Source organism: Macrotis lagotis, chromosome X (assembly GCF_037893015.1).
Source record: "Macrotis lagotis isolate mMagLag1 chromosome X, bilby.v1.9.chrom.fasta, whole genome shotgun sequence".
Lineage (NCBI taxonomy): Eukaryota > Metazoa > Chordata > Mammalia > Peramelemorphia > Peramelidae > Macrotis > Macrotis lagotis.
In genome coordinates, this window is record NC_133666.1 from 328,420,844 (window position 1) to 328,448,608 (window position 27,765).

Sequence of the window (27,765 nt, forward strand, 5' to 3'; positions counted from 1 at the left end):
GTTTTGCAAAAATATGTAAAAAATGCTACCTTTCTCAGTATTTTTTGTTTTGTTCAATATAGTTATTTTTCATAAAATATGTTATGTTACTTGTAATGGGTTTCCTATTGTTTTAAAATAAATAAATTTTTAAAAATCATCAGTTTGAATTTCTAATATTGGTAGATATATGACAAATTTTGATAGATATGACCCATATGAACAAAAAACTCTTTGGGGTCCTTGGTAATTTTAAAGAGTGTAAAGGTTTTGGAGACTAAAACTTGAAGAGTCACTGATATACTTTACCAAATTTACCATTTCCCAATTCCTGATAGACAGAATACATTGGGCACTTTTACCAATTGTATAGTCTTCATTTCTAGATAATATCTGTCCTGAATCCCTTTCTTCTTCTTCTTCCTAACCCTAATAAACTAGGCTGGACTTGTATCTTTCTTTTCTTTATGCCCTGATTCTAGAATAAGCCTACAGCAAACCACTAGGAGGTAGCCGGATCCTTCAACCATTCTGAGCCCCATTGTGACTCCTCTGTCTATTCAGATTCAAATGCAAAATTGTAGCAAAGACAATACTAATCCAAACTATAACAAAAGGTATTCCATCCCTTTATAAACTTATTTTTCCTTTTCCCAAATGTTTCCACCTTCCAATCATGTAGCACATGTTGTACCTGTAGAGAAGGGGAGAGATTCCTCCCAGGAGCAAGTACTGCCTTTTTTCCTCCCAACCTTTTCCCCTTACATCATCATTCATACCTTTTCTATTTCTAAAGGGAGGCCTTACCTTTCCTTTGCACACCTTCTTCCTTTTTAGGATCTTTCTCTCATCAGATTTCATACCATTATGTTCTAACTTGTTATGTCTATTTGACATAACATTTGAACTAGGTTATAGTCCATGAGGGCAATGACTATTGGTCATTTATTTTTCTATATTTTCTAATTCCTAGCCTAAACCATTAGGCACAACAGGTATTTAATAAGTGTTTGTCATCTTAGCAATATAGATTTAAAATTTGAAAGGACCTTAGTAATCTCAAGTTGTGTCATTTTACTGATAAGAAACTGAGACACTGAATGATTAAGTAACTTATCCAGAATCACAAAGTAAGTGTCTAAAGCAGGATTTGAACTCACTTCTTCCTGACTTTAAGTCTAGCCCTGTTTCCTACATTATAGATTTGCCTTAACAGTATCTGAATGTTAAATGAAAAAATAAAAATAACTAAACTCTTTATTGCACTTTAAGATTTGCTGATTCCTTCCTCATCACAATCCTATGAAGTGAGTATACCTGCAAGGCCTTGATGATGCCTAGAATTGTCTTTCTGAGAAAGTTGAAGATAAATGGATTTGAATAATATCCTCTTAAATTGAAAGGAATTGTAGATGTTATCTAGTATTTCCCCCCCTTAAATCTTCTCTACAAAATTCCTAGCAAATAATCATGCAGCCTGTTCCAATAATGGGGAACTCACTATCAACACACCCTTTTCATCTTTGTACAACTTGAATGATTACGAAATTCATCTTGATAATGAACCAAAATCTACCTCACTATAACTTTCACACTCTGGTCCTCATTCTACCCTCTGGACAAATCTCTATAATCTCTCTCTCACACACACATGGTTAAATGACTTGCTCAGGGTTATGCAGTTAGTGTTAAACATTTGAAGCCAAATCTGAACTCTGGTCTTCCTAACTTCAAGGCTGGTGCTCCATCCACGACACCCACCTAGCTGCTCTCCCCATCTTTCTTTCCCCCTCCCCCTCTCCTTCCCCCTTTCCCTCTCCATCTCCCTCTCCCTCTCTCTGCATATACCTTCTTCATGCTAATCTTGGAGATATTGGGAAACAGTGATCTCCTTTCCTACTTTGGGTTAGACTGTAGGGTCAATGTTCCAGAAACAGATGGTTCCATAATCACTATCTTGAATGAAGAAGCAGGGAAAACATCCAGGACAGTTGTTTTCTAGATCAAGAACGAGGAGATATCTTAAATTTCTTCTTGTCCAACTCTGTCATTTTATAGATGAGACACTAAGAAGTCCATGGAGGTAAAGGGCTTTGCCCAAGGTTACATAGAGAATGTCAGAGCCAGATATTTTGATTCACTAGACTGTGAGCTTGAGGGTGGGACTGTTTTTTTTCCTCTTTTAGCATAGTGTCTGGTACATGGTAGGTGTTTGATAAATGTGTATTGACCATTATTGGCTAATGTACATAGCATAATATCTAGAAGGTAATTGGGAGTTAATAAATGCTTGTTATTGTATGGATATGTGTGTACATATAAATATACACACATATTTGTAAATGTATATATCTACACATATTGCTTACTGATTAAAGCCCTTAAAACAGTGCCTAGCATTTAATAGGCTCTTAACAAGCATTTATTGACTAACTGATTCTAGACTCCCCTTTACCTTGAAATTCCAGTAAATAGACCCCTTCCCTTTCCAGCACCAATTCAGTGTTCCTGAATATGGTAGACTGCCAAACTGGTGCAGATAGAAGCTATCTTTTCCTTCTGTCTCACTACTCACGGGCTCCAAGCTAGCATCCGATGTGATTTTACTGATTGCTTCCAGAAGAGGGCAGCACACACAACCATACATCTGCATTGCAAAGATAATGTAAGATTGACCTGATCCTAAGGCTGAAAACTAAGGAAGTCATGAATCTCACAGATGTTGATATTAAAAGTAACAAACAAATAAATTAAAGAAAAAGAGAGTTAGGACTTTGAGATTTTGTGATTGGTTTCTATTCAAAGATCATAAAGCAACATTTTGAAGAAGCTAAGTTTTCATAATATGAAATCAAAGTTACTAGATTCAAGTAACATGAAATGGTCTGGAAGGAATCTTGGGGGTCATGTAAGTCCAGTTCCCTTGTCTTAGCATCGAGGAAATAGAGGTGCGCATATTAACATCACAAAATGGTATTAATGTAAGAGTCTGTCACTTTTCTATGTGGACATTTTATTTGCCAAAGGGGGCATTCTTATGAAAAAAAAAATAGATAGCTTAGGACTGTTCTGACATCCTGAAGAATGACCAGTCCTTTGATAAATAAAATGAGAGGCTCTATTTGCAAGTAGTTCAAAGTCTTAAGTAGGGACTGAAAGTTTATTTACCTATAACTGTTCTAAGATTTTGAACTATAGAGATAAGAGACTGTATTTGAAAGCACTTTTGAGGAGCTATGGGGAAATGATTTTATTGCTTATACATTTCATAGAAACGTAAAGAGGTTTTTTTTATTTGAGTTAAATACAGTCCCTAGCAACTAGTAGGTGCTTCTTAAAAGATGCCTGTTGACTTTTTGAGGTCATGATGGATCCCTACTCACAAAGAAGCACTGCTTTGAGGATTAGAAGATAATAGACAAGGAGATGAGAAGTTAAAGAGATGGAAGGGGAAACCATGGCAGCCATCTAAAGAAAGAAGCTGATGGTAGAACCCATTCCTATTTTCTTAAAAAAAACAGTAGAATCAGAAGATGAGAATAATTGTTAGAGGCAGATTTTATTTAGAGAGGTAGATGGAGTCCAATATAGACTCTGTAGCTGCTGGAAGCTGTTTAGAGGAAAGTAGAATCTCAGACTGAGCTTATCGCCTCTTGGTGCCAGTGTGAAAGAGGAAAAAAACTGTTGGGAATTGGGTTATAGTCTATTGTCTTCTGTGTCTTTAAAGGGAAAGGAATGATGGGTGGTGAGAGGGATGCTTAATGAAGGTACTTTTTTTGAGAGCTGATTGGAGAAAATATAATTCTTCACTATTTGAGAAGATTCTGGAGAAAGACTATATGTTGTTCTATTGCAATTTACAGCTTAAGAAAGGGACTCTTAAGGGACTTGCCTTCCTTCTTTACTGCCCTCTAGGACTTAAAAGAAAATTCCTGATAGTCTATAAAGAGTAGAACTAATTAGTTTAGCAGGTTCTATAATAGAGGGAACACTAGTTCACCAAAAGAGCACATCTTATAGCATATTTTATCTTCTTATTTCTATTTGTTTGTGACTTCTGTTCCCTAAACTAGGTAATAAATTCTTTGAGGGAATGTACATTTCTTTTCATTATAGTATTCAATTCCTGTTTTAGGCCATTATACATAATAACTAATATGTGTTTGTTGAATACATCATAGGAACATAGATTTAAAGCATCTTTACTATTAGAGGTTAACACTGTTTCAGGGGTTCATGAATAACAGAGGAGTAGCTTCTTTTAGCAGAAGTTTGTGGAATTTAGAAAAAGGGCAGGTGATATTGTTTAAATTGCTCCCCAAGAGATCTTAGTACCATTTATTCCAAAGTCACTTGTTAACCTTGGGCATATAAATTGTCCATCTCATGTTTCTGAGGTAGATTTTCATAAGTATATGCCTGCTATCAGCATATGTATTGTTGGGCCTGGTTTATGGATTGGGCCTGGTTTATGGATATCCTCTTCTATTTTGATTATACAAGCTTTTGACTTACATTGAGTAAATATAATTATTCCTACTTTTGCTTTCTCACTAAGTAAACACTTAAATTTAATACTAAAAATAAGTTGTGAAAATAAGAGTGACTGAATTTGTATATAGGAGAAACACATCAGTGAGGAATCAGGAGTTATAATGATAAGTAGTAGAAGTCTTTCCTTGTAACGCCAGGATTACCCCTAGGAATCTGAGAGAGAGGACAATGGCCACCCCCTAGGCATTCATCCTCAACCTGTCAACATTGGTGCAGGTACAAGGTGATAAAATCAAGCAAAACTCAAGAATAAGTAAATACTCAGGAATAGGCATTAAAGAGCATTAGGGTTGGTATGATATCTGACTTAGACTGAGGTTAGTTCCATTACCAGGATTAATGTTTCATCAATCAGGAAAGGGAGGTAGCCTGTTAAAGTGAAAGGTTCCATGCAAGCAGTCTGTATGTAACAACCATAGTTATATATATATATATATATATATATATATATATATATATATATATATATATATATATGTATATATGTATGTATTGCTTTTAAAACTAGAATTACAAGTAATCTTCTTCCACTATATAAAACTTATCCTATACTATGGTTGTTACATACAAACTCTGCTTGCATGGAAACTTTCCCATTTCTATTGTGTGGTGTTTGTAGCTTCTGTAGCTATAGAAGTCACTCAACTATGGACCACCACACACACACCAGTGAGTATCTGTGGGTGGTGGGGTGAGAGTGGAGAGGTGGAGACTCTGGTTTGAATAGCATGAATATCACAGTTGCCCAATGCCTAACAGCCTGAAGCAGTCTGTTTTTACTCCATCAAGTCTCCATGAACCAGACACTCTGGTCTCTTGTTGTTCCTTAAATATGACCCTGTAGGTCCAGTTAACCCATCGCTGAGCCTTTGCACTGATAGCTTCCTCCCTTTCACCGATGCTCTCTCTCATCTCTCTTAGACTCCCTGATTTTCTTCAAAATTCAGCTCCAATGCCACCTGCTGCTAGAGAACTTTCCTGCTGTCCCCGGATGCTAGTCACTTCCTCTCTTAGACTACCTTCCATCTATTCTACATGTGTCTTGCTTACATCTACTTGTTCATATATTTTTCTCCCTCATTAGAATATGAATTTCTCAGGGGCCAAGGACTATTTTTGCCTTTTTTTTGTATCATCTAGGGCTTAGCACAGTGTCTGCCATATAGTAAACATTTCCTTATTATAGCTGAGGGATTGATCGATTGTAATAGCCATTTTAGTTCAAGATACACTAGCCTTCCTCCCCTTATCTACTTCCAATAAATATTTCTCTGACTGTATTGAGGCAATCAGTTGCCACATGGTTTAATTGTCTTTTGTTAGTCTGGTACTGTAGGAAGCATCTGAGAAGAAGCTCCTGGCTATATTGCAAAATGCTCTGACTTTTCTTTGTGGTCTCTTTGCCCTCCCAGTGGTTTTTTCCTTACTGACATCTGATAAAGAAGTTAAAATTCATAAATAGAAGATGGAAAAAAGACTTAGACTATTTCCCTGGTTAGAAAAGTCATCATTGACCAATAAGATATGAGGTAGAAGGCATTGTACAAGTAGACAATATGGTTTCATGGGAACTGTGATTTCACTAATGCTCTTATCAAAAGCACATCTTTCAAAGAAAAATAAGATTTAGGCTCACCTGACTTACATTATGGAAGGCAATTCAATTCAATTTAATGAATGTTTCTTAAATGCCTAATTTATGCAAGGAGCTGAGGATACAGAGATATAGAACCTTATATCAAGGAATTTATAATCTAATAGTGTAGAAGGGAAAGGAAAAACTATGTTATGAAGGGGAATTGGACAAGCAGCAAGCAATGGTTCAGGCAAAGTTCTATAACACAAAAAGAGAGAGAGATTGCTTTTGAATGAAGATGGGAACCCAGAAATACTTCAAAGAAGGCTCCAAATGGAGGTAAGACCTGATTTTAGCCATGGAAGGGAAGAATTTAAATAAGGGAAGTGACATAAGAATAGTCTAGAGAGGGAAAGCCTGATAGGAATAGAAGAGAGAACCCAATCTAATGTGTCTGAAAGATAATATTTATAAGTGATACAAGAAAAGTAGGTTGGAGACAGATTGCAAAAAGTCTTGAATTCTGGGGATCAAGATTTTCTTTTTTTTTTTCAGGAAATTGTAATCAGCCATTGACATTTTCTGAATAAAGCAATGTTACAATCAATGAACTGAATTACTGAGATTAGCTATAGGAGACTGCAGTGTGGGAGCAAGTGATCATGAGACCTAGAGTCTAATTTGGTCTTAGTCATTAATAAGCTAGGTAACCCTCCACAAGTTTCTTAACAACACAGTATCTCAGTTTTCTCCTCTGTAAAACAGGATAATGGCTCACTCTGCCTACCAGATAGGACAGATGTAACAATAAAATGAAATACTATTTAAGAAGGTTCTTTGGAAAGGCTAAAGTTCTATACAAATGTAAAGTATTGTTATCAACAATTATAGTAATTTCTACTAGTCTTCACCATAATTAGTACAATTTGACTGAATGCTAGCTACCAGTCTAGGTTATGAAAATGAACTACAAGTGAAAAAGGGAGGATGTCCTGTTTGTTAGCCAGGAGAAAGCGTTTATCCAGACTTTCTTACCAAAAAAAAAGATGTTTTGAAAGAGATGCCAATTTGTCTTTGTGTCTCCTGAATATATGCCATATAATTAACTTTCTGTGGTTTCTGCCTGAGGTTGGCATCATTCTCTTTTTAATTTTCTTTTTTGTAGATCTTTTTCTTACTCTCTCCTCTCCCATCTTAAATAAAACCCTCCAAACCTTATCCCATCCCCACACATAATTTATAATAATGAAGTCTAAAGATTATCAGGCACTGAGAACCCCTGAGGATATGGCAGGTGTTGAGGAAAGACTGAAATCTACCCTCTATCCCCAGCAAGTCTGAGTAAACTGTACTATGTATATATATATTGTGCCTGTTAGGGAAGGAATACTTGGCTCAGGAATATACTTTGCCTGGAATGAATTCTCCAAGCAAACTCCACATTCTTCCCTTTTATCTTTATATTCCCAAATATTTAGCACAAAGTGTTTGACTTACAGCAGGCGCTCAATAAATGCTTATTGATCTGTTCTATAAAATAATTAATTTATAGACTAGCTCTTTTATAATACTAGGAGAAAACATTTGGCATGACATAGCTTTTACTGTACTGTACTGTACATTCCATGTAGTGGAGGAAGAGACATAATTTGAACATCCCAAACTGTTATGATAAGTCTTATTGTGACATGATAAAAATTCAAAATTATGTTGTATTTTTCAGCTACCACATAGGATGCATTGGAAAGTATGTTGAATTCAAAGGAGAACATGGGTTAAGCCCTGTCAATGTGACCTTGTCAAATAACCTCTTCTGGCTTGAGTTTATTCAACTGTAAAAATAGGTGGAATACAAATATCTTCTATAGCCCCTTTAATTCTCAATCTATGATCCTATAATAATTATTATAAGAGTACCATGAGGTAGTTAGTACTGCTATACCCACTTTACTGAGGAAGGAACTGAAATATACAGAGGTTAAATGATTTACATAAAGACATGGAGTTAACAATTATGAGCTTTCATTGCCATTAGAAAGTCTGCTGTACAAATACCAATGAATGATTTGGGCTATCTTCCGTTCATCAAGAAACCCATTTTTTGAAGTGCATCACTTTTTGTGATGAATCACAAGTGAATCTGTCTCCCCTCCAGTTTGTTCCCAATAGATTGGGCACTATCACCCCCCCCATTCTTTTATTTATTTTGGGAAAAAAGCACAAACAAAAACTAGCCAAATCCATGGAATGCTAGCATCAAAGATACATTGCTGATGTCCCAGAAGCCTGCCTTGAGCCCCTGACACATAAATTGATTCAAGGTTGCATAACTTTCTGAAGGACTGCTCTCTTGAGGTTTATACCTGAATTTTTAAAATTGTCTAAATTGGAAAGAACCCTGGCTTTGGTGGCCCTTGAGTCTGTAACCTGGCTGACCTTAGGTAAATCACTTCCCTTTTCTAAACCTCAGGACAAAAGCAGGGAATTGAACAAGAAGGTTCCTTCTAGCTGAAATTCCCCTGGGACTGATAAATAACCCTTGAACCAGAGAAGTTGGCTCATTATCAGGTCTCTGGATGATTATAAAACGTTCTTTCTCAATTTTTTTTTCCTCTCACATTCTTAAAAGCAACTTATTTATATATTTACTTCCTGGATTTATAAAATGCTTTTCCTACTTTATATCTAGACTAGAGTTATTATTTTTATGTTTTTACTTCGGAATCATCTCCTCCCTCCCTATAATTTGCACTTCTCAGCAGATTGTTCATGTGAAGAGAACACCTATAATTAGAAATATGACAGTGAACTGCTTTGTCAGTTTGGTGGCCCAGTTTTTCTTGGGAGAATGATTTTTCCTGATTTAAGAAGGAAATAACATAGGCAGAGTTAAAAAATGTTCTTTTTAAAAATTCAGGTGATTCTGATATTGGAGTTGTTTTTTCATCTTCAAGGGTCAATTAGTCCAAAATTGTTATTTTTAGGGAAATGATTATTTCCCTTTTCATTCAGAAGGTTGGTTATTTGAGTCATGGTTGTTAAATGGCAAATGGGATTAAGAAAATGATATGAATGTGATTTTTAAAACTGAAAAACCTACTTATTGCTTTTATATAAATGCTGACCAACTTCTAAGCCTGCTCTTTGTGAACATTGGCTCACTTCCTAGAGGGAAGCTGAATTAAGACCTCCTGGAACATTTTATGGCATGGCTAAGATCAGGCTTCAGGGTAAGACATGCATATGGTTCAACATTAAAAAATTAAGTGTGGGGTGAGGTGCTCTATGCAGAGAAAACTATATTGGTTCATCAAAGTCATTCACTAGAGTCATCTTATAAATGAAGCCCTTGCGGTGCTTTGGTAATAGTTTGAGATCGACCTGTTTTATATTGAACTGTGCCTTCTAGAAAATAGTGTCAAATGGAAATGGAGGGAATGCCATTAGTTGAGGAATAAGTAAACAAAATACAGTATATAATTGTAATGGAATAATACTGTGTTGTAAGAAGTGATGATCAGGTTGCTGTTAGAAAAACAGGAAAGGACGTATGAAATAATGAAGAGTAAAATAAGTAGAACAGGAGAGCATGTTTACTGTAACAGTAATAGTGTTCAAAAAATAACTGTAAACAACTAAATTATTCTGAGTATTATAAATACTCAAATCAACTACATAAGACCTATGAAGGTATATACTATGCATTTCTAGCGAAAGAACTGATAAATCCAAGTATTCGTAGTATGTTTTTACATTTCATATATAATATATATTATAGTTATACACCTATACATATATATTTGTGTATCTGTGTCAAATGGTGACCTTCTCTAGTACAGAGTGAGGAGAGAAGTAAAGAGATCATTTGAAAATTAAAATATAACAAAAATAAATAAGTTAAATTTAAAAAAGAAAAGAAAAGGAAATATTGTTAGAGTAAGGACTTAGTGCAGTATTGTACCCCATAAAATTGCTCTCTGCAGTCTGATGAATTAAAATCGTTTCTCTTTTGTCCACAAATAGCTTTCATGTTCATTTTTCTTCAGTAATATGACTGGTATCTGCCAATAGTAATGAACTTTCATGTATCCTCCCCTTTCACCAGCTTCCTTTTCCTGTGGCTGATATCAGGACTATGGGTTCCAGGACATTTGACCCCCCCCCCTTTTTTCTGTCTCTTCTTATCTTCTGGAAAGCAGAATTTAACTCTCTTATGGGCCATTAATGCCTCAACAATGCAGAATCTTCAAGAGGAGTTTGTATTCTTCCTCTTTTCCTCCTAAACTGTTCACCAGTAGTAGGCCCCCTCAATGCCCAACTTAGTTCAGGAGATACAAACAAACAAACTCAACAGGATGATCCCCCAAACTTTTGCAGGAAAACAAAATCCAAGAACATTAAATCTGGGTCAATATATTTCTTGATGTCCAGTGTCTACTTAACAGACTCAATAAGCTCTATGACGATCACCAAATCAATGGGAAAAAAATGTACAATTTTTAAAGATTTCTGCCAAGTTAACACCAGTGACAAATATCCAGTGCTCCTTAAGAGTCATATTAAAAAAAGATTTTAAAAATAATTTTTATTATTTTCTTTAAACTTTGAGTCTAGTTCTGTCAGTTGAGTCTGCTCTAAGAGGGCTGGTCTGGCTAAGCAAGCTCATCATCAATAGGCTTGCCATTTGGTAATGAGTTATGTGGTAACTGAAGGCACACAAAAAAAGGAAGTTAAAAAACATCTTTCAGTCTTCTGTAAATCTCTTCCACTTCTGAAGTGATAGAGGAGTAGAAGAGAAGGAGGTAGAAGGTGCTAAGAATTGTATAATTTTTAGCCCATTTAATTAAGCTCTTGTTACTCTATGAGAGCTATCTCAAGTGACCAATGAATGGATAAACGAAACTGAATTGTTTCAATCGTGCTCAATAAAGTCTCAAAATAAATAACAATTGAAAGAAGCAAATTGTCACTAAGGGTTCAAGGGGGTTCACCTTGAAGAGGCAAATAAAGAAATTTAGCAGATTTGGATTTATTGTGTGCTCAAATGCAGCAATTTCCTGCGATATTTGGTCTTCTTATATTGTAAGTATTTGGATGGGGGTTGGGGAGAGAAGATTGTCATGAAAATAATTACAATTCAAGCACTAGTAGCTGTTAGAAAGGATTAAGAAGTAGAGAAACTTCATGATCTTGATAAAACCCCACAAATTAAATCAATATTTCTTTTGATACTTGATGATATCAGTTGTTCAAAGGTATGACTAAGGATGTCATATATGAGAAAATATGAAATAGGCAAAGGTAATTAGAAAGATCAAAGATTTGTAAACTGAACAGAAGTCTCTGGTCTCCATAGTGTGAACACTTTTTTCTTTGAAGAAAGAATTAATGAGTACTACACACACACACACACACACACACACACACACACACACACACACACACAATTGATTCTATTTTAACAGCTAGGGAACAGATTGTTACTGATATTCCTGAGCCAGTTATCTTCATACCACCAACTCATTAGAGCAAGAATCAAAATTAGCACAATGACTCAAATCTTTCAGGCCAGCTCAGTGGGAGCAACAGGAAAAATAAAAGTAGCACCAAGATCTTCATTCTGTCCCCATCTCAGACCCAGAGAAAAATCTTTATTCCTGAAAGATATCATTTTATGAAAGGAAAAAAATGACAGTGAACTATTTCCCCATCTTTTAGGAAGAAATCCTAATGATATTTATCAGAATGATAGATTCAGCATTAGAGAAGATACCAGATGTCAATTAATCCAAATCCTAATCTATTGTAATTATAAATCATCCGTCCAGATTCTGATTGAAGACTTCTAATGATGAGGAAGTCACTATCTCCTGAGTCATTCCTTCGACTTTTGGGGGGGGGTGTTATGAGGCAATGGGGTTAAGTGACTTCCCCAAGGTCATCCAGCTAATAATTATCAAGTGTCTGAGGTCGCATTTGAACTCGGGTCTTCCTGACTCCAGGGCAGGGGTTCTATCCACGTCACCACCTAGCTTGCCTCATGCTTTCAACTTTTTGAGAACTGTTGATTATAAGGAATTTTTTTCTTAGTTGAGCTCAAATCTGCCTCCTTAGAACTTCTACCTCTTGGTCCTAGTTCTGTCCCCTAGGACCAAAAAGTTTAAGTCTGATCCATGTACCACATTACAGTCCTTTCAATAATTAGACTTTTATCATATTTTCCAGAGGTTTCTCTTCTCTTTCCACAGGCTAAACTTTCTCAAATCCTTAAACCCATCTTCATATTGCATAGTTTCTCCCTGACCCCCTAGTGACCCTCCTCTGTTTATAAAATAGTGTCTAAAACTGGACATCATATTCCTATTGAGGGTTTAACTGGGGCAGAGTAACAACAAAATTCAAATTCTTTTCAAAAATTAAGACTTAAAATAAATATAGGGAATAGAGCTGACTTGCTATTCTTTTTCTAGAGGCCTAAATTCTGTCTTCAATGAGAAATTTGAGGTGCTTAGAAAACTCAGTAAGAATAACTTATGTTCTAATATTGATATAGAGTCCCTTCATTTCATAGTTTTATATGACTTTTTTTTTGTTCTTTTTTTTTTTTAGTTTTTGCAAGGCAATGGGGTTAAGTGGCTCATTAAGTGTCTGAGGCTAGATTTGAACTCAGGTACTCCTGATTCCAGGGCCGGTGCTTTATCCACTGCACCACCTAACTGCCCCTAGATGACTGTTTATTACAGTTTCTATGATATATAAACTTGGGAAATTTCCCTCTCAGACTAGGCAGACCCTTCTGTTTTTAAACTCCTCCCTTCCCAAGAAACTAATTTCATCTTTAGAGTAGAATCACAGCACCAACATGACCCAAAAGTTAACCAAAAAAACTCCTTCTAATCCTGGAATAGGGTTGGAGTTACTGACCAATCAGAATTGTGAGAATAACACCTTCCTGTCAGAGATCTATTCTAAACTGTAAACATCTGTTTCCCCCTTAGCTCCCCAAAATGTGGTTTGCAAGATAAACTCTAATAAACATTGTATATAGTACATCTCTAAAAAAAAGAATCAAAGGACAATCATTCACATTTATATCAAGCTATCAAGGAAAGAAATTTTGCAGTCTTTTTTTGGGTATATCTTGAATTCTTTAGAATCCACTAATCTCTTGGGATTTTTAAAGAACATCCTAAAAGTACAGGGAGGGGATTTTTGAGTTGGTCACATATTTTAAACAAATTAACAGACTTTCAAAGGATTGAAGGGAATGTGAATGGCCCAGTGCCTTGTTATATATTTGATGTTAGCGCCCTGGAACTTCCGAGTCAGAGCATCTGATACTGATTGAGAAGGAAGATCCGGGACCAGAGTCTGCAGCAGTTATATGCAGTTTAAGTGACTCTTGACAGTTCACTTAAATTCTCAGGGTTCAGAACCATTTAAGTGTCTAAATTGCAAAGAAGGGGCTGGTCTACATTGTTAGACAAATTCTTCATCAAGAACACTATGCACCAATGTAATTACACAGCTACTTCCTACCCCTATCTCTAGATTGAAACACCTGGTGATAGTGTGACGCTGTAGGTGGTAGTGTAAAGATTTTCTCCCTCATAAAATAAAGGTAAATCCTTTGCTAAAGGATGAATAGACTTGGGAAATCTATAACCATTTTTGTTCATTTCCATAGCATCTGCTCCACTACAGTAAATAAAGGTGGACTCCTGCTTTGATTGTATAGCTGAAATCATATGTTTTTTTTAACTCTTTCTGACAAGGAAGTTGCTCACTGCTATTAACTGCCTATGATCACTCTGCTCCAACAAGAGTCTGTGAGCCAAGGCTCATCACAGGGGAGTGACATGCCAGTGGACCACACAAGAACATTTCTCCTCCAGGACCACCCACCCTTGAGAGCAGAGGATGGAAACCCAATCTCTGGGGAATGTGGACAAAACAACCCTGTCCTGAGTCAGAGGCTACTGTCCCCTGACCTTGGGCAGGGCAAACAAAACTCAGTCCCAATTAACTCCAAATTTTACACTCTTTCTTCTCTGGAGTCATATAATAAATCAAGAGATGTTGATTGAGCACCTATTATGATACAGTTCTGTTTAAAGAATTCAATAAATTTTATTAGTATCAATTGTATTCAAGGCACTGCTGTAGGTGTTAAGCATAAAAAGACAAAAATAATCAGTCTTCAATACAGAGGGAGGGGTCAGAAAAATGAGACATGAGCTCTGCTGTCAAGGAGTCAAAAGTTTAGTTAGTGGTAAAACAAATCAATATAAGATTGTATATGTTTTATGACAGATGAGTGACTTATAAAGTTAAGTGACACCAGGGTTCAGAGAAAGAGGAGAACATTATGGATAAGATGGTCCTAAAGAATGTTTTATGGAGGAAATGGGACTTAAACTGGGGGTAATTACTGAGATTCCTATTGTTAGGAGGTTAGCCAAACAAACACAAGGTAACAACCAGAACTATGTATGTTTACTTTCATTATCCACATCTGATCTGCATTCATGAGTTTCCAGTCCAAATCTGCACCTGTGGGCTACATACATTTATATTTTCATACTCACATTCATAATACTGAGGGCAGAAACCACAATGGAGACAAACAGGCTGTGAGAGGGAGATGGGGTGAGGGAAGGTTTATGTGTTGAGAACTGGAAAGTCGTAGAAAGCATAGAAGGTGTGAGGAAGATAGGAAGACAGAATGGAGATATAAAAATATTTAAGCAGGGTTCATGTGTGGATGAAAGATTTTAGCAGTAGATAGGGGAAAAACTCATTCCTGCCCAATTCATTTATGCAGGTGAGTTTTACCCACAATTTGTGATCTCCCACTGTTTTTTTTTTAAAGCAAAATTTTGTAGATATGTTTTTTGTATAACCTATATTTTCTATTACATGCTTCCCTGTATTCCCTCTCAGAGGGTTATCCATTATAATCAAATATGAAGAAAGGGGCAGAGGGAAGGTCCGAAAAATAAAGAGAAATAAATCATCTGAGGGTAATATTCCACACCCTTGTTTCCCCACTTCTGCAAAGGAGAAAAGAGTTCTTATATACACTCATCTTTTAAATTACCAAGGCTTCAAAAGGTCTGTTTTAAATTGTTAACCATGGAAATGCAAGTTACAGAGAAGGAGGAGTCAAAAACTTATGTTGTTTTTGTTGGGGTTTTTTTTTTTTTGATCCAATGAGATGGGTGGCCTACTGGAAACAGCTCTGGGCTGAAAGATAGGACACCTGGATTCTAAACCCAGTTCTGCCATGAATTATGACCTCAGGCAAGCCATTTAACTAACTCTGAGCTCCTGTGCCTATTGGAGGGATGAAATACATCCTTGAAATACAACAGCATATTTGTGTAGAAAACAACTTTGTGTTTTTCTTTTCAAAGGAAAAAGTTCAATATAAACTGTATTGCTTAAACCAAGTCATTCTGTTCTCATGGCTCCACTTCCCATTGAAAAAGATTTTCTATAATTTTCTATAATATACATCAGGGAAATTTCAGACATTGCAGAGAGGTGAGAGAATGAAATCAATGAACCCATTGTGACTAAAAACTAGAACAATCAGGCTGAGTAAGGACAGTTAGGTGGTCATGGAGTCAGGAAGACCTGAGTTCAAATTTGTACTTTGTCATTTTGGTCAAGTCACTTAATCGTTTCGTTGCCTCCCTGAATTCATCTCTAAAGTGAACTGGAGAAGGAAATAGCAAAACACTCCAATATTGTCATTATGAAAGTTGGACATGACTGATAATTGACTGAACAACAAAAAAACAAGCTAAGTGCTAATCATTATGTATTAGGTGTTAAGATGATTGTTGAGTTACCAAGAATCTAATGGGATAAAGAAACAAAAATTCATGCTTATTAAGAATTTTAATAAGAATTTTCATTTTAAAAAATTCCCACAGCTAGAGTGTCTCTTCCATTCATTCCCTTCTCTCCATTCACATAACTAATCACCCTAGTTCCAATTGTCAGTCAACTCTCACCAAGAGAAGCATCATAGCATTCTAATTGGTCATCTGTCTTCAATTTCTTTACTCTAAATTATTCACCTAGTTAATAGGATAATATTTTTAATATGTTGCTCCAATTACAGGCATTCCCTCCCCTCAAAATCTTCAGCTGTCCTCATTACTTACTAAATAAAATACAATTTTTTTTCACTTAGAATTCATGCCATCTGCTTTGTGTATCTCATGTCATTCATCTCTACTGAGCTCTGTGCATCTGAGAAGACTCTCAATGTTTGTTTAAATGAATTTCAGTTATTTAAGATTGATTTGTAAGACTGGAGGTCTGGGGAGGCTGTCCAGAGGTCATCCAGAAAAACTTGAGTGACATCTTTGGAGGTACATCTTGCAGTGGGATCACATACCATAGGGTTATAGTTTTCAAACTCAGAAATCTCAGAAGGCATCTGATCCACTCCCTCATTTTACAAATGAAGATGAATGAGATTCTTATTCAGGCATAGGATGGTTTGATTAGATGATCTCTAAGGTCTCTTTTGACTGAAATTCTTAAATTTGTCTTCTTCTAAGGGCTTTCTCCCTTTTTTATGTAGGAAGTTTTTCGAATCTAACTAGAGCCCCAGGGGGAAATCCTATAGCCCTTCTGTTCTACCTTGCCCCCCCCACTTTTCACTGTAAATTTCAAATCTCCTTAAACTACAGGTGCTTGGGCTCCTCAGGCTGAGGAATCCATATTCAACTGTAGCTGCTCTCAAGTTACCAAAGGCATCATTCTCATTGTCTGCTGGATCCCAAATAATCAGTATATCTGGACTGTTGCAAATCTACTAAAGTGTTAAGCCAATTTTTGAAGCAATTGCCCTTTGATATGGAAAAGAGATTGTAATTTCATCTTGGAAAGAACTTTGTTGTATTTTTCTTTCCCCCCCATCCCAGTGTAAAATGAGAGATGAAGAACCCTTGGCTCCCTGAGGGGCAGGGAGAATAGCTTTGTTTGGTGGTAGAGCGGGAAGCTCTGTGTTCTCTGCTGGTGGAGGAAGTTACATCAGCTTGCATAATTAAGCAGCTCCTGAGCTTTTAGCCCGGGAGGCTCCGGAGGTGGGAGATCTGGTTTTCTCACGGTCTAACAAGTGGGCGACTACTGGAGTGCAGCCTGGGGCTCTACCCTAAGAAATGGAGCTCGGGACGGACCCAGACTAAAGCTGATAGCTATGAGGGCTGCAGGGAAGTGTCAGATGAAATTTTTCAGGGTACCGGGGACTTCTGCACAGTGTGGGCTCTCTTGACAAAGTGGATTTTATGGAAACATTTTTTACATTGAGATTGGAACAAAGGCAGTGCCAACATGAATCCCAGAGCCCCTGCTCCCAAGACCCGAGGGGATAACTTTTTGAGCATAAAGGTATGTTGGGATTAAAGAAAGTGCCACATTCGTGGGGAAGTTTCCAATGCAGGTGGAGAGACAATTTAGTTACCTTCTTCCTCTGTTCGTGACAATTTGATAACTTTTTTGCTTTGATTCTTTGACATCGAACCAGCTTAGAAAACTCAAGCTCGGCGGCTCATAAATATTTAAAAGAAAAAGAAACTCAAAGCTTTGTCTTTCAAGGGAGATTCAGACCCTCTGGATCTTAGTGGGGGATCGGGAGACAAAGGGGGCGTTTAGGACCATTTTGCCTGTACTGTATTTCAGACTTTCCTAATCAGGGGTGGTGGTGAGCCCCAGTGAGTCTTTGGTCCAAAGCATTTAAAAGGAACCCGGTGAACTGCATCGGGGAGAAGAAAAGGAATTTGTCGCCTTAAAAATACCAGGGTTGGCTTTGATCTAGGAATGTCTCTTGGCTTAAATAATGGACTTTGCTTAGTAAAATGAGGCCGGTCATTCCAGCTTTGGAAAAACGTGACAGAAGTTGTTTTATATTTCTTCATGGGAATTGCAAAAATGAGTTGGATCGGTCTTTGCCTCTTCCTCTGAAAGCTAAATTAAAGACTGCTTTTCCGGTAGTTAATTACACTTCTGTTGCTCAAAAGCAGGTTAACACACATTTAGGCGGCCGCTTCAGGTGCCTAATTAAGAATTAAAGTGTATAATTAAAAAATTAAAAGAAGCATGAGTGAAACTTTGCATGATTTTTTGGATTTTGAAATATTTGCATTAAATAAGGAGAATGTGAAAAAAAAGTTGTTTATCCTAAATGATGACCCTGCTCAGAGGAGATAAGTATATCCCCTACTTCTTAGTAAGATTTTAGGGCATAGATGAGGGAGTTGGAGTTTTGGATCACAGTGGAATTTGCGTTAATGGAAGATACAATCATGGAATGTTAAGGACCTTGGAGATCACCTAGTCCAACCCCATCATTTTACACATGAGACCGCTCAGCCCCCCCCTGAAAAGTAAGAGACTTACCCAAGGCTTACCAGGCTAAGTAGTGACAGAGTTGGGACTTGAACCCGAGGCTTCTCAGTCTTAACACACTCTTTCCAAGAAACTTTCTAGGAAAACATTTTTTTTTTACCATAACGTCCACTCAAAATTTATAGGGAATTAAATAGTAACAGATTTTCAACTGTAATGTTATTTCCTGCATTGGCAACATGGCTAATGTCCACCCTTACTAAGTTGCTGTTTGTTTAAAGGAAACCGCCAGTTAACTCCGTTGACTACTAAGAAAACACCATGTTGTTTACTATATGTAAGCAAATGCTGAATGGTTTGGCCCTAAGCATCCTTTTGGAGTGGGAAACAGCAGAGACAAGTGACTAGTTTCTCTCAAGTTTCTCATGGATTGGATGACATTTAGTTAATTTGATATGTGTCCCTCTACATTACTTAGCACCTTCTTTGAAAAAAATCATCAGACAATAGATTGAGTGGACTCCAGTCTGCCTTCCAGATCCTTTCCACTTCTCTCCTCTACCCCCCCAACACTGAGAAGAGTGAAATTCAATGATTTATACCAGCTCGCACAAGCTCATGGGATCTCTCTCTTTCTCTCTCTGTCTCTGTCTCTGTCTCTGTCTCTGTCTCTCTGTCTCTGTCTCTCTCTCTCTCTCTCTCTCTCTCTCTCTCTTTCTCTGTCTCTCTGTCTCTGTCTCTGTCTGTCTCTCTCTCTTTTTCTGTCTCTGTCTCTGTCTCTCTCTCTTTCTCTGTCTCTCTGTCTCTCTCTCTCTCTCACACACACACACACACACACACACACACACACAGACATAGAGACTCAACATACACGAGGTCCTTCAATTCTAGAGCCCCTGCTCTTTCTCCTGTACAATCATGAGATTAAGTTTTAAAGTTTATAGTACATAATCTGCCATTTAGTAAGTGCTTGTTCCTTTCCCATGTTCCATTACAATGAATGTAAGAGCAACTTTTGATGCTGCATTGGTTTTAGCTCAATGTTATCTTATGCCATATATATGTTAAATTACTAAATTTGGCACTGACAGATGATAATATCTATCTGGTTTTTTTTTGGTACTCTCAAATGAAAACTTGCTTATTTGAATAATATCCTCCCAAATTAATGCTGAATAAATTAGTTTTTCAGCCCTGAATATAACTCCAAGCTTAATTAGGAAATGACCCCAGGACAAAAATAATTAAATTAAGTGTAATAATAGTTTTGATGCTTACCTAGCCTTAAATCGATAAAGCTTAGAATATATTGTGCTCATTTTCTTAGTAACCTACATAGGTGCATATAAAGACAAAGTATTGTTATTCCCATTTAAGGGGGGAAAAGATGGATATGAGATATATTGCTTCATAAAATTGCAGCAAATTATTTATGGCACTACTTAAGTGACTATGATGCTAGCACACATGAGATTTTTTTTTGTTATTTGCTAATGCCACTGATGATGATATTGTTCAATCATTTTCAGTTGTGTCCAATTCTCTGTAACACCATTTGAAGTTTTCTTGGCAAAGATACTGGAGTGGTTTGCCATTTCCCTTCTCTAGCTAATTTTACAGATGAGAAAACTGAGGCAAACATTTAAGTGACTTGTCCCCTGTCAAAGAACTCACAAGTGTCTGAGGCTGTATTTGAACTTAGGTTTTCTGACTCCAACCTGGCATGCTATCCACTTAGCTTGCCCTAATATTCTTGCTAGACTACTATAAGTTATGGGACACCAAAATCTCCAGTCAAAAATTACAGGTGATCGAGCGAGAACAGAGACATACAATTGCTATTAAAAATAGCTATAAGAAGTAGCAAAAAAAAATGTTCTGGGATATGTATGATCAGCAAGAGGTGAGCAGGTCATAGAAAAAGCTCAGTTAGATGGATGGTTCAAGTATTGCTGGCATCCAGGGAATGTTAAAAGAAAAAAGTAAGACCTCGCTTATATTCAGTGGTCCCCATATGGAGAATTCACCATATGAACAAGAATCACACAGAATGAAAAGATGTGGATGAATTGCAACTTGTACTGTTAGTACCCACGTTGATGAGATTACAGATTCAGTTCAGAGTCATCTTAGTGTTTGTAGAAGTTTAAAATAACGCTGTAAAAACAAATTAGAGATATATGTAAAGAGTCTTGGATTCTAGGTTAAGGATTTGGGGTTTGATGCAATAGAAAATAGGCAACTAGGTAAAGGTTCTTGAGTAGGAGTACATGGACAGGGTTATACTAGAGGAAGTTAATCCTACACTTGTATGAAGGATAGACCAGTTTAGACTAGAACACTCTATTGAGATTCCCAACCATGGGGATTGCAGGAAAACAGCCAGGGCATATACTTGAGATCCCAATGCAATGCCAAAAATGCCAGAAACTTCAGATTGAGTCTGAGCACTACTTAGAAAAGAAAGGAGACATATTCACCCGGAAGACGTTATAATTTGCTCTCTTCTCATAACCTCACCCCTCAACTCTATTCTATTTAAAAAAAAAATTTTTAATGGCAATGGGGTTAAGTCACTTACCCAAGGCCACTCAACTAAGTAAGTGTTAAGTTTCTGAGGTCACATTTGAACTCAGGTCCTCCTGACTCCAGGGTTGGTGCTCTATCCACTGTAGCATCTAGCTGCCTCTAGCTCCATTCTTCTTAATAGTCTGATAGGAAGGCACCATCAGAGATTCAGATTGACTTGTATTATGAGAGAAAGAGAGAGAGAAACAGACACATAGATAGAGACAGAATAGGAAAATGCACCCCTCCTTAGGTGGGGGTGAAGGATATGGTACACAAAAGCTCAGTGAGAATTTTTCTAGTTCTCTTGAAGCTGATTGAAATGAATATGTAGGCAATAATGCTTAGAATGAAAGGAATTATTTCAATGCCCTCCTATTCTCTAGTTTGCTCATGAAACAATTGGGAGGGAGTGGTTTTGTAGGATTTGTGAACAGAAGACTTAGGATTTATTTACTCAATTTCTGGGAGTATAGTTTGCTTTTCAGGCCTGCCTCATGCACACAATATTGAGGAGGACCAGCTGGTATTGACAACTGCGGCCCTAGTGGTTGAGAGGACTAGAGGTCCAAACTCTACATATTGGTTATGTCATAATGATTATGCTTATGAAATGCATAAAGAAAATAGTTGTAACATCTGAGGTAGACAGTGGTTTTTACAACAATAAAGACAGTTGTAAACTATTTTCTCATATATTCCATTTAGTTTGGCTCCTAATGCTACATTGGCATCATAAGACATGCCTGTCTCCCAAAGGACACACTGGTGCTTTTAAATCCATTTTCTATCACTTCATCAACTGGAATTTCAGTGAACAAAACTCTGGTTTTGTCATAAACTTTGAAGTTTACTACATGTAATTTATGTAATTTACATGTGATAAAACTGAATGACAGTGTTTAGGTTTATAATTCTGACCCCAGCTGTTATCATAGGATGTGGATTGGCAATGTCAGCCCTCAAAGGGTTTCTTATTTCTTCTTTGGTGTCTGCCTTGCCATCAGGTAGACTGGGATGCCTCGACCTCTTGGAGCCAGACATCATCTCTCTGTTTAGTTTTCTCACTGCTTAAATCTGTGTTTGCCTTAGTGTAGTTTTATCTGGCATCTAAGTTCCTACTCCTTGGGTTTCAACTGTTCTATCTAGGGACAGCTTGTGCTCCTCCAGTTGATACTTGACCTTTTCTCTTGTCTCCAATCTTAAACTCCTCCCTCTTAAGGTCTGTCTCAGCAGCAGATAATGGATGTTTTGATTTGAACTCTTTAGACTCTCTCTCAGTACTGAACATCTTCATTCAATATTTGGAGTAGTTAAAGATTAGAACCAAGAGTTGATTGGAGGAACTGAGCTTAAGCTAGGAAAGCTGAAACTTAGGTAGCATAGATTTCAATGCCAACACAAAAGTCTAGGAATGCAAACAGCAAATGAACTGCGGGGACAGAAAATGAACCAGCAGGAAGGCTAGCTATTCAGATCACAAGGCCATAGCAGAGGCTCAAATGGTTTTACTTAGTCTGGTTGTATTTAAAGGTCCTGAAAGGAAACAGGTTAAGGCTTGAAGACTGCCCTTAAAAAGCTAAACTTCTGAGATAAAAGTAATGACCAAACAATCGTGGTGCAATCGTGGTGCTTGTCACCAAAGCTGTCAATGACAGCTTTTGACTATAGATAAAGTTTTTCTGTTACAGCTATAGTGGATAATGGAAAGAGTATCACACTTGGAGACTTCAGACACATACTAGCTCTGTGACCCTAGACAAGTCATATAACTTTGTTTCCTCCGTATCTGCATCTGTAAAATGAACCAGAGAAGGAAATGGCAAAATACTCCAGTATCTTTGCCAAAAAAATCCCCAAATGGGTGTAGAAGAGTCAGACATGATGGGAAATGGCTGATGACAACAGCTAGTGCATAATTCACCTGGTGTTGATATCAGAGAATTCTAGATTTAGATGTGGAAGGAACCTTAAAGGTTATCTATTCCAAACCCCTCATTTTATAAATGAAGTAACTGAGACCTTAGAGAAGTTAAATGACTTATGCAAGGTCATACATATAGAAAATATCTGCATTAAATGTATTCGTTGTATTTAGAGGTCCATAATCATAGGTTTGGGTTACAATCTCAGTATCACATAGAATATATAACTTCAAGTTACACCAAATGCTTCTGGACTTTTGATGCTATGCATAATCTACTAAAACTAGAAATTTACCAAATGACTAGAAGTAAATGCTGAAACCAAGTTCTCTTACTATCATCAGTCACATTCTTAGTGAAATAAAATCATACCTGTCCTCATGCTGCTTTGCTTCACTGGTGTTAATGGAGGTTTTAGAGATAACTGACCACTTGTGACTGACTAATTACACTAACTCTAATTCTCTGGCCCATTGTTTAGAACAGTGCCCAGAATAAATAATAGGTGTTTAACTGACTGAAAGACTAACTACTTTGTGTGATTCTTTTCTTTGCTGTTTTCAAAGCTGAACATAGTTTGTTGCAGATAGATCAGGGTAAATCCAACTCACAGAACCCACAGAAGTTGTACAGGACAATTGATTCCTGACTCTCATGGAAATCTCCTTTGAACTGAGAAGTGGTGCTGAAAGCTGGGGTTTTGAGAAGATTGGGGGGGGAGCCAAATTAATTGATATGGATTGATATAGGAGTGATTGATCAGGGAATGCAGGAAAAGCAAAGTGTTGGAGGTGATGGGCAAGTAAATCATAGTTAATTACTAAAATTTGAGTCAGTGCAATGAATACCAAGAAGGGAAGATGAAGAGGTTAAGAATAAACAGAACAAATAAGGAACAAAACTGGGAGCTACCTTGACAGGAACTGTAGAATGCTTCTCTACCAAGTCAAATTGTTGAATTTCAGAACTGAATGAATTTGGGACTCCTTTTGATTGGAGGTGCAGTAATGGGCAGAACTGCTCTATAATCATTGTTTTTATTATGTTGTTTCAGTTATATCTTCTCTTCATGCCATCATTTGGGGTTTTCTTGACAGAGATATTAGAATGGTTTGCCAGTTCCTTCTCTAGCCTATTTTACAGATGAGGAGCTGAGGCAAACAGGGTTAAGTGACTTGCCAAGGGTCATACAGTTATTATCTGAGACCAGGTTTGAACTCATGAAGATGAGTTTTCCTATGCTCTCTCCACTGCTCCATCTAGCTGCCCTTCTGTAATCACTCCAATATATTAAAGGACACATAACCCTTTGAACCTGGACATTGACACCAATACTATGTTAAAAATATTTAGAATATTGTAAAACTGTCCAATACAGTTCTAAGAAAAAAACACCTGAGGGTATTTCATCCATAGGTATCAGTGTGAGGAAGTGAGCAGAGATGAGAAGCCTGGTCTGATGAGTGTATGATTTTTAATGCTCTTAGGAAAGAGGAAATTGCTTCTACTACAAAACTCTAAACTAAAGAATATATTTATCATTCTCCTACTTCAAATCAATTTGTGAGGAAAAGGCAGCCAGAAATGTAACCTGATGGGAAGACTGAGAGAAGTGACAAAATGAAACCATCTGAAAAGGGAGTGAGTTATGAGCTCTGGGGGATAGAGTCACCCTGTGTGGGGGTGGGGGATGGCTCATAAAATTTGTATGATTGGTGCTATTAAGGCCTACATTGATGGGACCTAGCATGGCCTAGATGCCAATTTCAACACAAAGTAAAACAAAATTGAATTTCATTTCAAGTAAGGGAAGTGTCTTCCCTGAATATTGTGATTGAAGATTCTTTTGATCACAATGAAACAGGTTCTTAGCTGTACAAATATTCTTGAACTTGTAATTAGAAGTGGTTCTGGAGATCTAGAGATTCAGAGAAGATTAAGCTGAAGATGTGAAATCAGGAAGCTGGACTATGTAATCTCTGAGGTCTCTGTCATCTCTAAATATGTGATCCTATTGACTCCAAGTGTTTGTAAAATTAACTATTCTATTTGGTTTTACTTTTCCTTGAAGAAAAGCTTTTTAACTTCAATTTTCTTTTGGTTGAATTTAGAGAAGGAAGGTTCTACAACCACAAGTTTCAGGGGCAAGTCTATGTTCCACCAGAGATCAGACAGTAGCTGGTAGCAATAGGAAAAGAAGGAAGAAACACCCCTAGAAAAGGACTTTGGAGTTACAGTAGAAGCTATTTCATACATCCTGGGGGCATTTCATCACAGTATCATACAACTATGCCAAGATTTGAGGATTGTGGTGATCTTATTGAACAGCCAAACATGTTTAGCTGAGATTTTCTGATAATCAATCTTCTCTCTCTCTCTCTCTCTCTCTCTCTCTCTCTCTCCCCCCTTACTCTCTATTTCTCTCCCCCCTCTTTCTCTCTTTTTCTCTCTTCTCCCCTTTCTCTCTCCCTCTTTTCCTCTATGTGACTCTCTATTTCTCTCTATCTCTAGTTTTCTGTGTCTGTTTGCCCCTCTTTGTCAACTCACAGAATACAATCTACCTAACATGTTCCTGCATGTTTCTTGAACCTGCCAAAGAGCAAAAATTCTATTTTTCTCCTTCTAATATTTAGCATAGACTAGCATATAGTGAATGGTTAATAAATGCTCCTTAGCAGAATGACTACTTAAAGTCCCATTACAATCATTGAGCATGCCGATCACAATATAATTTTTGTTAGTTAATTCCAATGGCAGAGCAGGGCAGTGGATGAAGAGTCACTCAAAGCTGGGAAAGTCTGGGTTCAAGTCCTGCCTCTGTTATACCATGGGCAAAGTTGCAGAGAATGAGGCAAGTTTCCTTATCCAGGAGTTTCCAATACTAGTAAATCACAGTCCCTTCCAGTCTTGTTTTTCCTCCCAAAGGAACAGATAGAGATCCTACTTACAATCATCATCATCATTATTAGCATACATAGCACTTACTAAGTGCTAGACATTTTGCAATTATTTCATTTGATTTTTACAGCAACCCAGGGAGCTAGATATCATTATTATCCCCATGTTACAAATGAGGAAACTGAGGCAGAGAAAGACAAAATGACTGAACTAGGGTCACACAATTTGTAACTAACTAAGACCCGATTCGAACTGAAGTCTTTCTGACTCCATACTTGGTACTCCATCCACTGTACCACCTAGTTGCCACAGATGGAGATACTATAGTCATTGCCATATTCATAATTAATAGTTTCATATATCTGGAGTGGGAAGTCTAGCCCAGTAATTTTACAGATAAGAAAACTGAAGCCCATGGAGATTAAGAAACTTGATTAAGGTCTCAGTGATTATAAGCATTATAAACAGCATATGAATTTGAGTACCCTGACTTCAAAACCAGTGTTCTTTCAATTGCCAGTCAAAGTGGCAGCATTTCCCAAGTTAGGTTTCATCCCTCTACAGATATCAATATGTATTAAATTTGTAAGTTTCTAGGAGCTTTACTGATTGCCTTACCAATTACAGAGGTGACTTTTAAATGAAGGTCTTTTCTTCATGTTTCAGTGACTTCTTTATTTTTTTAGTAAACAATCAATATTTTGTTTATTAGATATATTGAATAATGTTTATTGAGTATAGCATTTACTAGACTTATAAGACTCTTTGCCCAATGGTAGAAAATGTATATAAATGATCAAGAATTTACTTTTTTCTCTCAAAGATTCCTTCTGTATCCATATGGAAGGAAATATTTTCTCTGTAGGTGAAGTAATGAAAATATCCATGGATTCATGTAGAACCTTCAGTATATTATGGGAAGATTTAATTTTGGAGCTTCCAAAAAAAATTAAGACCTTGGGGTACCTTTGGAATAAAGGAAGGTCTAAGGATCTATCTTTAAAGTAATCTTTTCTAGCTTTAGGGTAATCACAAAGGTCTTTAGACTTCGAGGGACATCTAGAAATCTATCACTTTTACATTATGACTAGCATTTCAGTGAGAAGTAGCTAGAGAATCTGTCCAGGGGTTACAAAAATGTCAAACACATGCCATCCTTCCATTCTGTTCCTATAGCAAAACAGAAAGCAAGATTAAATTGTTTTTATTTTTAGGTCATTATTTTAAGTGTTCTCTTTAAAGATATATATATATATATATATATAGCCATTTTACTTCTGAAAAAAGTATTCCATTGTTTAAATTCTGACTAGCTTGTTTTCTTTAAGTGATTGACTGTAGTTCTGGAGTATCTCTGCTTTGTATCATGTCTTTTCTTTCTTTAAATTTTTTTAATGTATTTAAGACTGTGGGGGTGTCACACAGCTAGTGTGACCTTAAGTGTCTGAGGTCAGATTTGAACTCAGATACTTCTGACATCAGGGCTGGTGCTCTATCCACTGTACCACCTAGATGCCCCTGTAACATGTCTTTTCACAAATACCCACCCCATAGTGGACAGAAGTGTCAATGTGTCATTTAATAAACCACAATTTATTCATTGATTGCTAGAATTTAGGGAATGGTTTATATTTTTTCTAGATCTGCTCAATCTCCCACATATTCTGAAACACTTCATGAACCTAACAGGGACTTCTGAGGTCATGTTCATTAGAAGTGAGATCTTAGGGGGTGGCTGGGTGGCACAGTGGATGGAGCACCGGCCCTGCAGTCAGGAGTACCTGAGTTCAAATCCGGCCTTAGACACTTAATGATTGCCTAGCTGTGTGGCCATGGGCCAGCCACTTAACCCCATTGCCTTGAAAAACTTTAAAAAAAAGTGAGATCTTAGAATTTATA

General features: G+C 37.0%; 1 protein-coding gene across 4 annotated transcripts in view; it reads left to right on the forward strand.

Annotated features, from left to right (window-relative positions):
• Positions 1–5,043: 5,043 nt before the first annotated feature.
• The window catches only part of PLEKHG4B (pleckstrin homology and RhoGEF domain containing G4B), a 227,204-nt gene continuing 204,482 nt past the window's right edge, over positions 5,044–27,765 (forward strand). For 2 of the 4 annotated variants that reach the window (XM_074206372.1, XM_074206370.1), the window contains exon 1: positions 5,044–17,518. In XM_074206372.1, the coding sequence (XP_074062473.1) occupies positions 17,462–17,518 (57 nt within the window). In that variant the 5' untranslated portion in view covers positions 5,044–17,461. The remainder of the gene's footprint in view (positions 17,519–27,765) is intronic. The other 2 variants (XM_074206369.1, XM_074206371.1) reach the window with 1 other exon arrangement.